Consider the following 11,109-nt stretch of genomic DNA (forward strand, 5'->3'; position numbering starts at 1 on the left):
TTTTATTTGTACGTAAACTATTCTCGAAAAATACCATTCTTTGACACGATTTTTTTTCAAAGAAAGCGATTTAGCTAGATCTTTGGAAAAATTCACGTAAAATAACCAGATAAAATATAGATCATAAATCACAACAGAACCAGAGCATGAGTATAATCATGAGCATGAGTATGAGCATGGGTTCCTATAAATGTATTTTAATAGATTTTATAAAAATTTATATTGTATCTAAATTTTAATAACTGTGTCATAAAAGATCTGTCTTTCCGTTGTTGTTCGGTACGAATATCAGGTAAGATCATTTAATTAAGATCTGATTTCACAAAATTTGATATTAATATATTTCTACTTATGTCGGTTTGAATTTATATTTTCTATATGTTTTTAATATCTACAATAAATAATAAGATGAAATTTACAAATATATAATTATACAGTTATACAAATATTAGAAGAAACTGTTACCACGTCTAACTTAGCATTATAATCCTTGAAAATAATTTGTCGAACGGTACTCAATTTTCCAATTAATTAATATTAAATGATACATAAAGTAATTAGAGTAATTTGATTTAATTATTTGAGTTTTTATTTATTTAATTGTAATGAAACAAATATTATAAAAATCTTTATATAATTAAAAAACATTAAAGTATTTTATAATATTAATTTTAATATTTACTATTTTATTAAATTCTATATAATAGCATTCTTAATATCCGGATATCGAATTATTCGAATTATACTCAAAACTTACATCCGTAAATTCGAGTGATAGTAAAAGCCCTACTGTAGAAGTATATTTGTTGTATATAATATATATACAATAAATCTATTACATTAATAAACACAATTCCAAGAGATTTTATTATATTCTAAGCTTATTCGTTATATTACTGATTTATTAAAAAAATTTGTTAAAAAAATTGAATACAACAAAATAAAAGAATAGACAATAATAAACTAATTAAAAGTAATAATGTCAATTTATAAAGTTTTAGATTATAGATACGTTCTATTAGCGTTGCTTACTTCAGGGTTCTAACATTGCTCTCTCTTTCTCCCTCCCTCTCTGTCTCTCTCTCATTCTATCTATCTATTTTTTTCCTGTCTCACTCCTACACTCCCACTCTACTCTCTGTAGTACTATTGAGTTTACCACTCCATAACCTTTCTTTACTGTTTGTTGGGAAAATAATAGTATCTACTTTTCTGTAATGTAGTATTGAGATTAACTAATAATTCTTCGTTAAGATAAATTAGGTTAAGAGATTTTTGTTAACCAGATATAATTTTAATCCAGACATTTAAATTTCAAATTGAAAGTACGACTCGCGCGTGCTAATCACACATACATAAAATTATTTATATATACAAAAGAATTTTGATTTTTGATAAATTGTAAATTTCTTATTGCCTTATGATTAATGCTATAAATTAATTACTTTTATTGCTACAATTTTGTTATGTTTATAACATATCATTGGTGGAGTGGAATTTTATATAATTCTAAAGCAATACGGACAAGTTAGTATAGTAACACATCTCAAATAGTGCCTCAAATTAGTGTCTTTTCCTGTTATAATTTGGGTACATGCTGCCTTGAAGGTAAGCTCTTAATCGTTAAAATAAGTAATAATGATAAGTACAGTATAATAGAAAATAATAATTTTTATAAATTATAAAAGTATTTATTTCTGTAGTTCTCACATTGTTGGTTATTATTATTATGGAAGCCAGAAATAACGAACAAACAACAGAAGTAACTGTTAAAACAGAACCATTGGATCAAAACAATGCTAAGTCAGATATACAGCAATCCCAAGTACAGACTGCTTGTACAGAAAAAGAATGTGAACAGCGTATTGAATGTACCACAGAATCTCAAGAGACGGAAACCCGAGCATTTTTATCAAAATGTGTATTTTGTGGGAAAACATTTACCATCGGTGATGATCCTAAACTTTTGGAGTGTTTACATGCAGCTTGTACTACATGTGTTAATAATAAAATTACAGATCATAATACATCTGTTGATGTTGATATTTTATGTAAGTATTGTTATAGTAAAGTGATTTTGTTATAATTGTTTATACTTTATTTTGAAATTTATTACAAGTAAATGTATATCATATATAGATTTATATTATTTATATGTTTGTAGTGGAAAGCAATGTTATTGCTTGCCAAGTCTGCAATGTTACCAGTCAAATAGAAAATTTAATTGAGAATAGATTTATTTCAAAAATTATTGAAGAAGATGTTAATATGGGAACAGATGACGAATCTACAGAAACAGAAGAAGAGAAAAAATGTACTAGTTGTCATGATAATGCTATTGCTACTAGTTGGTGTGTGGAATGTGAGGAATTCATTTGTCAAAGTTGTGTCATGGTGATTGCTTTATCTTATAACTTATGTTACATAAATTTATTATATGATGTATTCATTTAATTTTTCGAAAGACGAACATATAATTTTTCTATTATTTAAGGCTCATCAAAGACTAAAAATAACAAAAGATCATACAATCAAACCAAAGGAAGAAGTTGCAAATGATAGAGATAATATTAAAAAGGGTATTAAAAAAATACCTGGTTATTTATTTTGTACTATTCATCCTCATGAACAATTATCCTTATTTTGTCAGACCTGCGATAGATTAACTTGTAGGGATTGTCAACTAAGTGATCATCGCGATCATAAGTATAAATTCATCCATGAAATTGCTGCAGAAACAAGATCTTCTGTCTCAACTCTTTTAAAGGAAGTTAGGTATTATTTTGTCTATGTCTTTTTATTTTAATAACACGTAAATGTTAATTAATTTAATATTACAAATTCCAAAATTAAATATTTGTTTTTAATTTTTATCTTTCTTCTTATGACTTACCGTAATTATTAAAATTATTTTTAGTTATAAACGAGTTTTATTACGAAGTGCTATGAAAGTTATAGAAGATAGACAAATCTTAATTTTGGAGAAAAAGAAGAATTTAGTTCAAGATATAACTCAGATGGTAGTACAGTAAGTAGACAGATTTAGTTGTTTATATTATCTAAAGTTTGCTTCCATGATCGATTGATTTTTTTCTTTAGATTAACAAATGCTATTAATACACGAGGTAAACAATTAGTCATGCGCCTAAATGAAGTTTGCGATCAGAAACAAAACACATTAAATGAAAAGAAGGTGGCTTTGGATCAATTGTCTAAACTTACAGATCATTGTATACAGTTTGTAAGTCATGCTTTGAATAAGGGTACAGATATGGAACTTTTGTATAGTAAAAAGTATGTAATTACTTACTATATATATACATATATACACACATATATTGATTATTTAATTATTTGATAATCGCAGATCTGTTACAAGTCATTTACAACGCATAAAAAGCCGACGTGCTGATATCCCTAATCCAGAAATACCAGTTAGAATACATCTGTCTTTTGAAAAAGTACCAGATTTAATAAAAGGTAAAGTTAGTAATATTTGATATAATTATATTAATTAAATATAATATCAAATGTTATATAATGTTTTTATAAATTGTAGTTGTTTCATCTATTGGAGCAATAGTTGTAGATGGAAGAGTATATCCTTCAATGTCTCCATCTGCTAGTTCAGGTACACCGTGTGCACCATTTCACGAGCAGCAGTCTGAACAGAAGCAAACAAATACTTCTATAAATACACCTATGGAAAATCCAGTTATTAGTGCCCCTCTTCCTATTGTAACACAGCAGTCCAACAATATACAACAAAATTCTTATCAACAAGTTCCTCTTCATCTAACAACTCAACAACAGCAAGCACCAGCTCAAAATTACATGCAACATTTTTCTGCGCACAATATGCCTCCACGTTCATCTCCACAAGTACAACATCCTTATAATAGCAGATTGCAACAACCACTGATGATGCCGCAACGTCCATTAAGTGGTTGTCATCAACAAGTTACATCATCTACACATCCACATCAACAAGTGCATATAGAGCAACTTGGTCAAAATACAAGTCTACGTGGTCTTTTGGCACATAATCCTCCTCCATTTCGACCTTCTATTAATAATGTACCATATCGTTTGTTACCATATCGATATCCTGCTGGAAATTCTCAGAGACCTGTACCACCACATACATACCAACCAACAAATACACCTGTAGTATCAGGTATACGATTACAGCAATGTAATCCTCCTTCTCCATCAACTCAACACATAAATTATAACACAATGCAGCAACCCGCAGCACGATGGCATATTCCTCAAAATGTTAATGTATGTCTTCCATTTTATGGATCTCGACATCAATCTGCACCACTTATGTCAGTTCCTGTTAATGACACATACAAGATAACATTAAAAAATCAACAACCAAATAATCAAAAGTACACCAATACCAGTGTGACTACCAATTCAGATATGCCACCACAATCTCAAAATGCAGTATCTGTGGGACATGCAGTAAGTTCGTCAGTACCTAAAACACCCAGTCCTGTGCCACCTGGCAAAACAGATGAAACAGAGAAAAGTTTAGATAAATTTTGTCAAAAATCATTAAATGATCTAATGCTCACAATTGCAAAATTAGATAGCAATGGTATCGTGGTAATACCAGAAGCTCAAAAAAATCAAATGGATTCTGCTCAAGTGGACAGTTCCACTGACGAAGGAATGAATGCTATGGTAGAAAATTCTTCAGGTCAGAATTTACTTTGTTCAGACATAATAAAATATTAGTGTACAGTATAACATGATTTTATTACAACTATTAATGATTTATCATAAATAATATTGTGAAACAGAAACAAATTTCTAAAATAATTTGTTTTTGTAATATTTTAAATGCGAACTCGTTTGTTGAATATACATTCAACAGATAATCCAAAAAATACTACAGCATCCATGACGAAGGACGATCCGAATGAAGACTGGTGTGCAGTATGCATGGATGGCGGAGATGCAGTATTGTGTTGCGATAAATGTCCAAAAGTCTTCCATCTCTATTGTCATATCCCTAGCTTGAAATCATTTCCAGAGTAAGTAAGGTTTTTAAATTAATTATAAAATTTATATTTACATACATTACTTATTTTATATTATATAAATATAATAAATTGTTTTTTCAATTTAAAATTATTTTAGTGAAAGTGAAACTTGGCAATGTATGCTATGTACAAATGTACTGGATTGCTCAGATGATCCACCTGGAGAAAAAAAGCCGAATACTATGAGCGCCAAGGAGCTAAGAATAGCCCAAAGAGTTGTTTTAGAACTATATTGTCAATATGAGCAAAGTTTACCTTTTCGGGAAATCGTATCTCCAGAGGTAATTAATAAATAATAAATAAATTATATTAATAAACATTTTTACATAGATATGTGAATACAATTAAAAATATTTTATTTTATTAAATAGATAGTTGATTACCATCGCATCATTAAGAAGCCTATTGCATTGGATGTAATCAAAGATAAGTTAAAAACTGATCATCCAAATCATTATACAGATTTAAGACAAGTCATGACAGATATTAGATTGATGTTTAAAAACGCCTTTATTTATAATCCTGTAAGATTTTCTCTTTGCTTTTATAATTTGTGTTTAATTAAAATAATATACTAAAAAATATCTATCTTTTAGGTGGAATCACAAGTATATCAAGAAGCACGTAATTTAGAGGAATTCTTTGAAAAGCTATTGTTAAAATGGGCTCCAAATTATGCATATGATGATCCTTTTCTCTCTGCTAATAAAGAAGAAGATGAGGACGTCTTTCCTCCAAATAGAAAATATCGGCGTATAATCACTGATTAATATTTAATAAAAGTAACAGTAAAAATTAACACAATTAAAAGTATTATCATAAAATAAAAGAATACTTTGCATGAATATTTCTGCCAAGTAAAATGAAACTGTGAAGTTATAAAAAAAGCACCATCAGAGATATTTTGATACTTATAAAAATTGATGCTTCTTAACATAATGACTTCATTTTTAAGAGCAATTATTGCTAAAATCCTTTTAAATATTTACAGATATGTTTTTCTTATAATAATTATTTTAACAATATTTGCATCTATTTTGGGAAATAGAAAAATATTTATTAGTTATTATTAGTAGATGTTCTATCGAATTCGTTGAACTTTTACTTTCATTTTATATTTCTTGTTTTAGATAAAATTTTTGCATGTTAACACGTACTTGTACACAAAACGAAAATCATTACAAGGTTTAAATAGGTTTACGTTTGTATAAATTACGTGATCAATCATACATTTCTTGCATTTAAAATGAATGATTAAACATATTTTTACATTTAATTATGAGTATCGTTATATATTGCTTATTATTGTTAAATATACAGACAATGAATTAGATAGAATTGGAAAATATCTTTATATATATATACATACATATAATTAACTATGCATGTTTTTTTATACCCTACAAAACTTTTATAATTTCTTACGTAGAATTAAGTCGTTCAAATCATTGTTATTTACGTATTATGTACATAAATATGATATTGAATTGAGAAAAATTATTTTTACAATATACCCATTTCAAAATATTAATGTTAAAAAAGAAAAAAAATATATATATATATATATATATATATATATATATATATATAAACTCTTTCTATATAATAATATAAAATACTCTATCTTATTATTTACAGTTCATAATTAGAAAAAACTACTCATTGATATGATATATGTTAAAAACTGTTTGTTCGTTTAACCAAATGAAGAAAGAAAATGAAAATATCATATAAAACTCTGTTGATTAGCATGTAAAATATTTATATTTTTAGAGACAAGAAATGCTATCAGGGACATATTAGTAATTATTTATGAATACAAAAATAAAATGTGAACTTTTTTTTATAATGTGTATTTAATTTATAAAGACATGTTTGTTATAATTATAATTTTGAATCTATTGAAGAAACTCTTTAGATTTACAGAAGAAATAATTGTTCCACGTATCTTACTTTTAAAGAGTATTTGGTCGAGTATTTTTAATATGATCATAAAAAATATCACATAACAAAATCATTATGTTTTTATTAGTTTGTTTCTAGCATCGAAAATCATGAAGATATATAAGTACAGAATTTATATCGAGTTAAAAAGATAGTTGCTTAAATTTTAAAAATTCTTCGGCGAATTCTCCAATCTCCATTTAGGTGATTCATGGGATTTTTCCAGCAGATACTTTGTAGGATCCTTTACCGGTCGAATCAATATTTGCGGCACTACTGCTGTAAACACCTTTTGCACCGTGCACACTACCACTTTGATTTGCTCCTTCCTCTATGCCACCAATACGAGAGAAAATACTAAAAATTGAAAAGAAATAATTGTGATACGTCAAAAAGTGATATATTAAATAATAATTAACATAAACGAATTTCTTTAAGGTAGATGTCATTGGATAAAAATAACTTTACATTTAGCAATTGTAATATCCACAAGCTAATTATAAAAATGAATGTATTAAGAAATTACAATCTCCAAAAACAATTTGAATTGACCGATTATATTTCTAAGAAGTCCGTAAAGATGTTAATGATATAAGCTAATATTTTTTTGTAGAATTTTTTGTATATATCTCATGTCTCTTAAATATGTAAATTTGCGTAAATAATGCTATCTATTTATGATGTAGACTTATCAATAACTTACTCTGTACCAGGACCATGACCACCATGACCGCCATAGCCTCCACCGCAGCTTCCGCCGCAACCACCACCTCCACCAGAGCTTCCTGCATTAGCACTAGCCTGTGCATTTGCACTTGCACTAGCACTACCACTACCACCTCCGTATCCACCTGCGCCACTTCCACCTAGTCCTCCACCAAGTCCTCCACCTAAACCTCCGCCAAGTCCTCCACCTAAACCTCCGCCAAGTCCTCCACCTAGACCTCCACCTAGACCTCCACCATGTCCACCTCCACCGCCGAGGCCTCCACCTCCTCCATGACCTCCGCCACTACTTCCTCCATATCCACCAGAACCTGCAGATATTAAATATTTTTAATGTTAATATGTCAAACATATCTATGTTGCAAAGCTAACACATAAAATATCCTAGACTTTTTACCTGCAGATCCACCACCGTATCCACCGGAGCCACTACTTCCACCTCCATATCCACCACCGCCGTAACCTGAATTTTTTGATTATAAATATACAGTTTACATTATTAATTATTTTACATACAAGTAATATCGTATTTGTTTTATTTACCTCCACCAATTGGTGTACCTTTTACAGGACCACCTCCGTATCCACCGCCTCCGCTACCGCCACCTCCATATCCACCGGCTCCGCTACCACCACCTCCGTATCCACCGGATCCGCTACCACCTCCACAGCCACCAGCTCCACAACCACCGCCGCCTAATCCTCCTCCGTGACCACCGCCTAATCCGCTTCCACCACCTCCATAACCACCGCTTCCACTACCTCCATAACTACCGCTTCCGCCACCTCCGTGACCTCCGCCTAATCCGCTTCCTCCGCCTCCATAACCACCACCTCCATAACCACCACCTCCGCTTCCTCCACCTCCGTGACCTCCGCCTAATCCGCTTCCTCCGCCTAATCCGCTTCCTCCGCCTAATCCGCTTCCTCCGCCTAATCCACTTCCTCCGCCTCCATAACCACCACCTCCGCTACCACCACCTCCGTGACCTCCGCCTAATCCGCTTCCTCCGCCTAATCCGCTTCCTCCGCCTCCATAACCACCACCTCCGTGACCTCCGCCTAATCCGCTTCCTCCGCCTCCATAACCACCACCTCCGCTGCCGCCACCTCCATATCCACCCGATCCGCTACCACCTCCGCAACCACCAGATCCACAACCACCGCCGCCTAATCCTCCTCCGTGACCACCGCCTAATCCACTACCGCCTCCTAATCCACCACCGCCTCCTAATCCACCACCGCTTCCTAATCCACCACCGCTTCCTAATCCACCACCTGATCCACTACCATATCCACCTGCTCCAGCGTTGGCATTAGCAGTGGATAGGGCTGACGATTTTCCTCCGGCTTGTGCACTGGCTTGTGCACTTGAGCTTGCAAAACTATTGGCACCACCATATGCATTAGCATTGGCAGAACTGCTTGCTGAACTGTATGCATCGGAACCTCCGCCGTATCCAGCACCTCTTTTTTCGCGAAGAGTAATTATCACTGGATCATGGATCTTCTTCGCGTAAGGAAGAAACGATACTGTTGACAGAGAATTAAAAAGTATGTCAGAAATTATTAATAGGTCCATAAATTTTGTTATATCTTAAAAGACAATCCATTTTGCTCAGACTAATGTTAGATGTCCATTCTTTCATTATTATGCTTTGAATGATCTTCAGCTTGTATTTGTTTGATTTTATGCAAATTGTTGATTTTATTTCCTTGTATAATTATATCATTTTCAATAAATGAATGCAAAATAACATGATATGACGTAAGATCGTAATTATCATATCTATTAAGTCAAATTATGCGAAAACAAATTAAAGAATAAATGAAGTAGAGAATTAATCACATAAGAATTATTATGCATGAAGAGTAAACAAACGGTCGATGAGAAAAGAATCGACTTGCTTCGTTCTTTTAACATGAATTTAAATTGATTATCATATTTATTAATTTAAATTATGCAAAAAAACTAGAAAATGACTTACATAAGAATTATGAATGCATGGAGAATAAACAAGCAATATATTATAAACGAATTGATTTATTTTATTCATGTAAATGAATAAAAGTTTATGAATAAATTAAAAAATAAGTGAAATAAATGGGGATTTCCGTCCCAAATATTTATTTACGTACGGAGGATATTGTGATTATTAAGGATTGTAACGTGCTAAAAATACAAAATTAAACACTCAATTCTTACATCATACCTACTCTCTTTGTATTTGTTTTACACCTTTAGCCACTGGTAATGTCTCAAATTAGCATTCTCATATATGTATTCAAACGAGAATTCCAATAAGCGCAGTTAAATACATGCGGGAAATACCGAAACCAAGGTCAAATATGACATTGCTTTAAAGTTACAGTGTCTATTATGAGATTCAGATGTGTTCGATCATCGTAAGATTATATCTATAAAAGTGGTTAGACAGGATAGTAGTTTGCAAAGTCATTTACCGTTAACTATCTTATAATCAATAGGTATAAATAGCTGATTAATAGACAAGCTGTCAACTTTTTTTTTTCATATTGAAAGAACGCTTTCAATCTAGGAAGATCTAAGAAAATCTACTGTAATTTATTGTTCATTTATTGTTAATATAGTACCGAGATGATTAAATAAATTGAATTCAGCAATTTGAAATTAATGTTCGTTAAGTATAGGTTGCTTTAAATTTCACGAAGATGATTTTCATATTATATTCTTTTTTTTTCTTCTTTACATAATAATTTTCTGGAAAGATGAAAAATGATTCTCAAGATGAACAAAGTATTATTTGAAGGAAAATGAAGGAAAATGAAAAAAAAAAAAGAAAGATGGTCTCACCTTCAGCATGAGCGGACACTAGAATGGCCAGCAAGGCCAGAAGGCCGATAGCTCGATACTCCCACATGATGAAATCGGTTTCTATCTTCGCGAAGCACGACACGTCTTTATATCCGATCTCCCACTCTTTTATCTTTCTTCCTGAAATACCATCGTTTCATCGAACGCATATACATACGATTGTAAAGTAAGAAGGGCAAAAAAAACGTCGAACGTGTGCACAAGGCTAAGGTAATCTTCGATGGCTACACGTAATCCAGCCAACTGATGATCCAATCATTCCCATATTTTTTCGGTTCTCCGAAGCCTCGAGCAGGTTTAACGTCGTTGAACTTAAAAATTTCAACGTAAACGCATTAACGACAGATACTTAATTACAAATTTTGATAGATTGCTCATTGTAAAAAAACTCGAATGGTTGTTATTTTTTACGAATGTAAAAAGATGTTTTCTTCTTTTCTTCTTTTAAGGATAATGTCGAAGTTCGTGAATTTGATTTATGAGACGGAAGTAAATTATAATAATTTTTATAACAAAGCATATATATATATA

At 31.3% G+C, this 11,109-nt stretch overlaps 2 protein-coding genes across 28 annotated transcripts; one reads left to right on the top strand and one right to left on the bottom strand.

The window, feature by feature from the left end:
• The first annotated feature begins 1,056 nt into the window (after window positions 1-1,056).
• LOC124422546 (E3 ubiquitin-protein ligase TRIM33-like) lies at window positions 1,057-5,922 on the top strand. 3 transcript variants are annotated; one of them, XM_046959121.1, is made up of 12 exons: window positions 1,057-1,608; window positions 1,704-2,051; window positions 2,165-2,394; window positions 2,495-2,775; window positions 2,918-3,028; window positions 3,100-3,294; window positions 3,368-3,480; window positions 3,560-4,708; window positions 4,907-5,045; window positions 5,152-5,335; window positions 5,426-5,578; window positions 5,651-5,922. In XM_046959121.1, exons 2-12 carry the CDS (start codon window positions 1,730-1,732, stop codon window positions 5,822-5,824), a joined length of 3,051 nt encoding a protein of 1,016 aa, XP_046815077.1. In that variant the 5' UTR covers window positions 1,057-1,608; window positions 1,704-1,729; the 3' UTR covers window positions 5,825-5,922. The 3 variants fall into 3 exon arrangements, with proteins under 3 accessions (XP_046815077.1, XP_046815076.1, XP_046815075.1); XM_046959120.1 differs by having other exon boundaries at window positions 1,058-1,608; window positions 1,689-2,051; window positions 4,886-5,045; XM_046959119.1 differs by having other exon boundaries at window positions 1,058-1,608; window positions 4,886-5,045.
• A 1,138-nt stretch (window positions 5,923-7,060) lies between these two features.
• On the bottom strand, window positions 7,061-10,796 carry LOC124422550 (glycine-rich cell wall structural protein-like). 25 transcript variants are annotated; one of them, XM_046959132.1, is made up of 7 exons: window positions 10,558-10,794; window positions 8,772-9,257; window positions 8,589-8,738; window positions 8,268-8,558; window positions 8,122-8,187; window positions 7,702-8,035; window positions 7,061-7,355 (listed from the first exon to the last, which is right to left on the bottom strand). In XM_046959132.1, exons 1-7 carry the CDS (start codon window positions 10,622-10,624, stop codon window positions 7,208-7,210), a joined length of 1,542 nt encoding a protein of 513 aa, XP_046815088.1. In that variant the 5' UTR covers window positions 10,625-10,794; the 3' UTR covers window positions 7,061-7,207. The 25 variants fall into 25 exon arrangements, with proteins under 25 accessions (XP_046815088.1, XP_046815090.1, XP_046815089.1 ...); XM_046959134.1 differs by having other exon boundaries at window positions 8,589-8,621; window positions 8,658-9,257; window positions 10,558-10,793; XM_046959133.1 differs by having other exon boundaries at window positions 8,589-8,603; window positions 8,640-9,257; window positions 10,558-10,793.
• Between the last annotated feature and the right edge of the window lie 313 nt (window positions 10,797-11,109).

The sequence above is a fragment of the Vespa crabro genome, chromosome 3, assembly GCF_910589235.1.
Source record: "Vespa crabro chromosome 3, iyVesCrab1.2, whole genome shotgun sequence".
NCBI lineage: Eukaryota > Metazoa > Arthropoda > Insecta > Hymenoptera > Vespidae > Vespa > Vespa crabro.

Bases quoted from the DNA above. Each gene is read 5' to 3' on its own strand.
- LOC124422546 (XM_046959120.1), top strand. From the start codon at position 1,730: ATGGAAGCCAGAAATAACGAACAAACAACAGAAGTAACTGTTAAAACA. The intron at 4,709-4,885 runs GTCAGAATTTAC...TACATTCAACAG, and splicing joins TATGGTAGAAAATTCTTCAG to ATAATCCAAAAAATACTACA. The intron at 5,046-5,151 runs GTAAGTAAGGTT...AAATTATTTTAG, and splicing joins AGCTTGAAATCATTTCCAGA to TGAAAGTGAAACTTGGCAAT.
- LOC124422550 (XM_046959130.1), bottom strand. From the start codon at position 10,624: ATGTGGGAGTATCGAGCTATCGGCCTTCTGGCCTTGCTGGCCATTCTA. The intron at 8,559-8,588 runs GTGGAGGAAGCG...GTGGTTATGGAG, and splicing joins ATTAGGCGGAGGTCACGGAG to GTGGTGGTTATGGAGGCGGA. The intron at 7,356-7,701 runs GTAAGTTATTGA...TTCAATTTTTAG, and splicing joins GGTCATGGTCCTGGTACAGA to TATTTTCTCTCGTATTGGTG.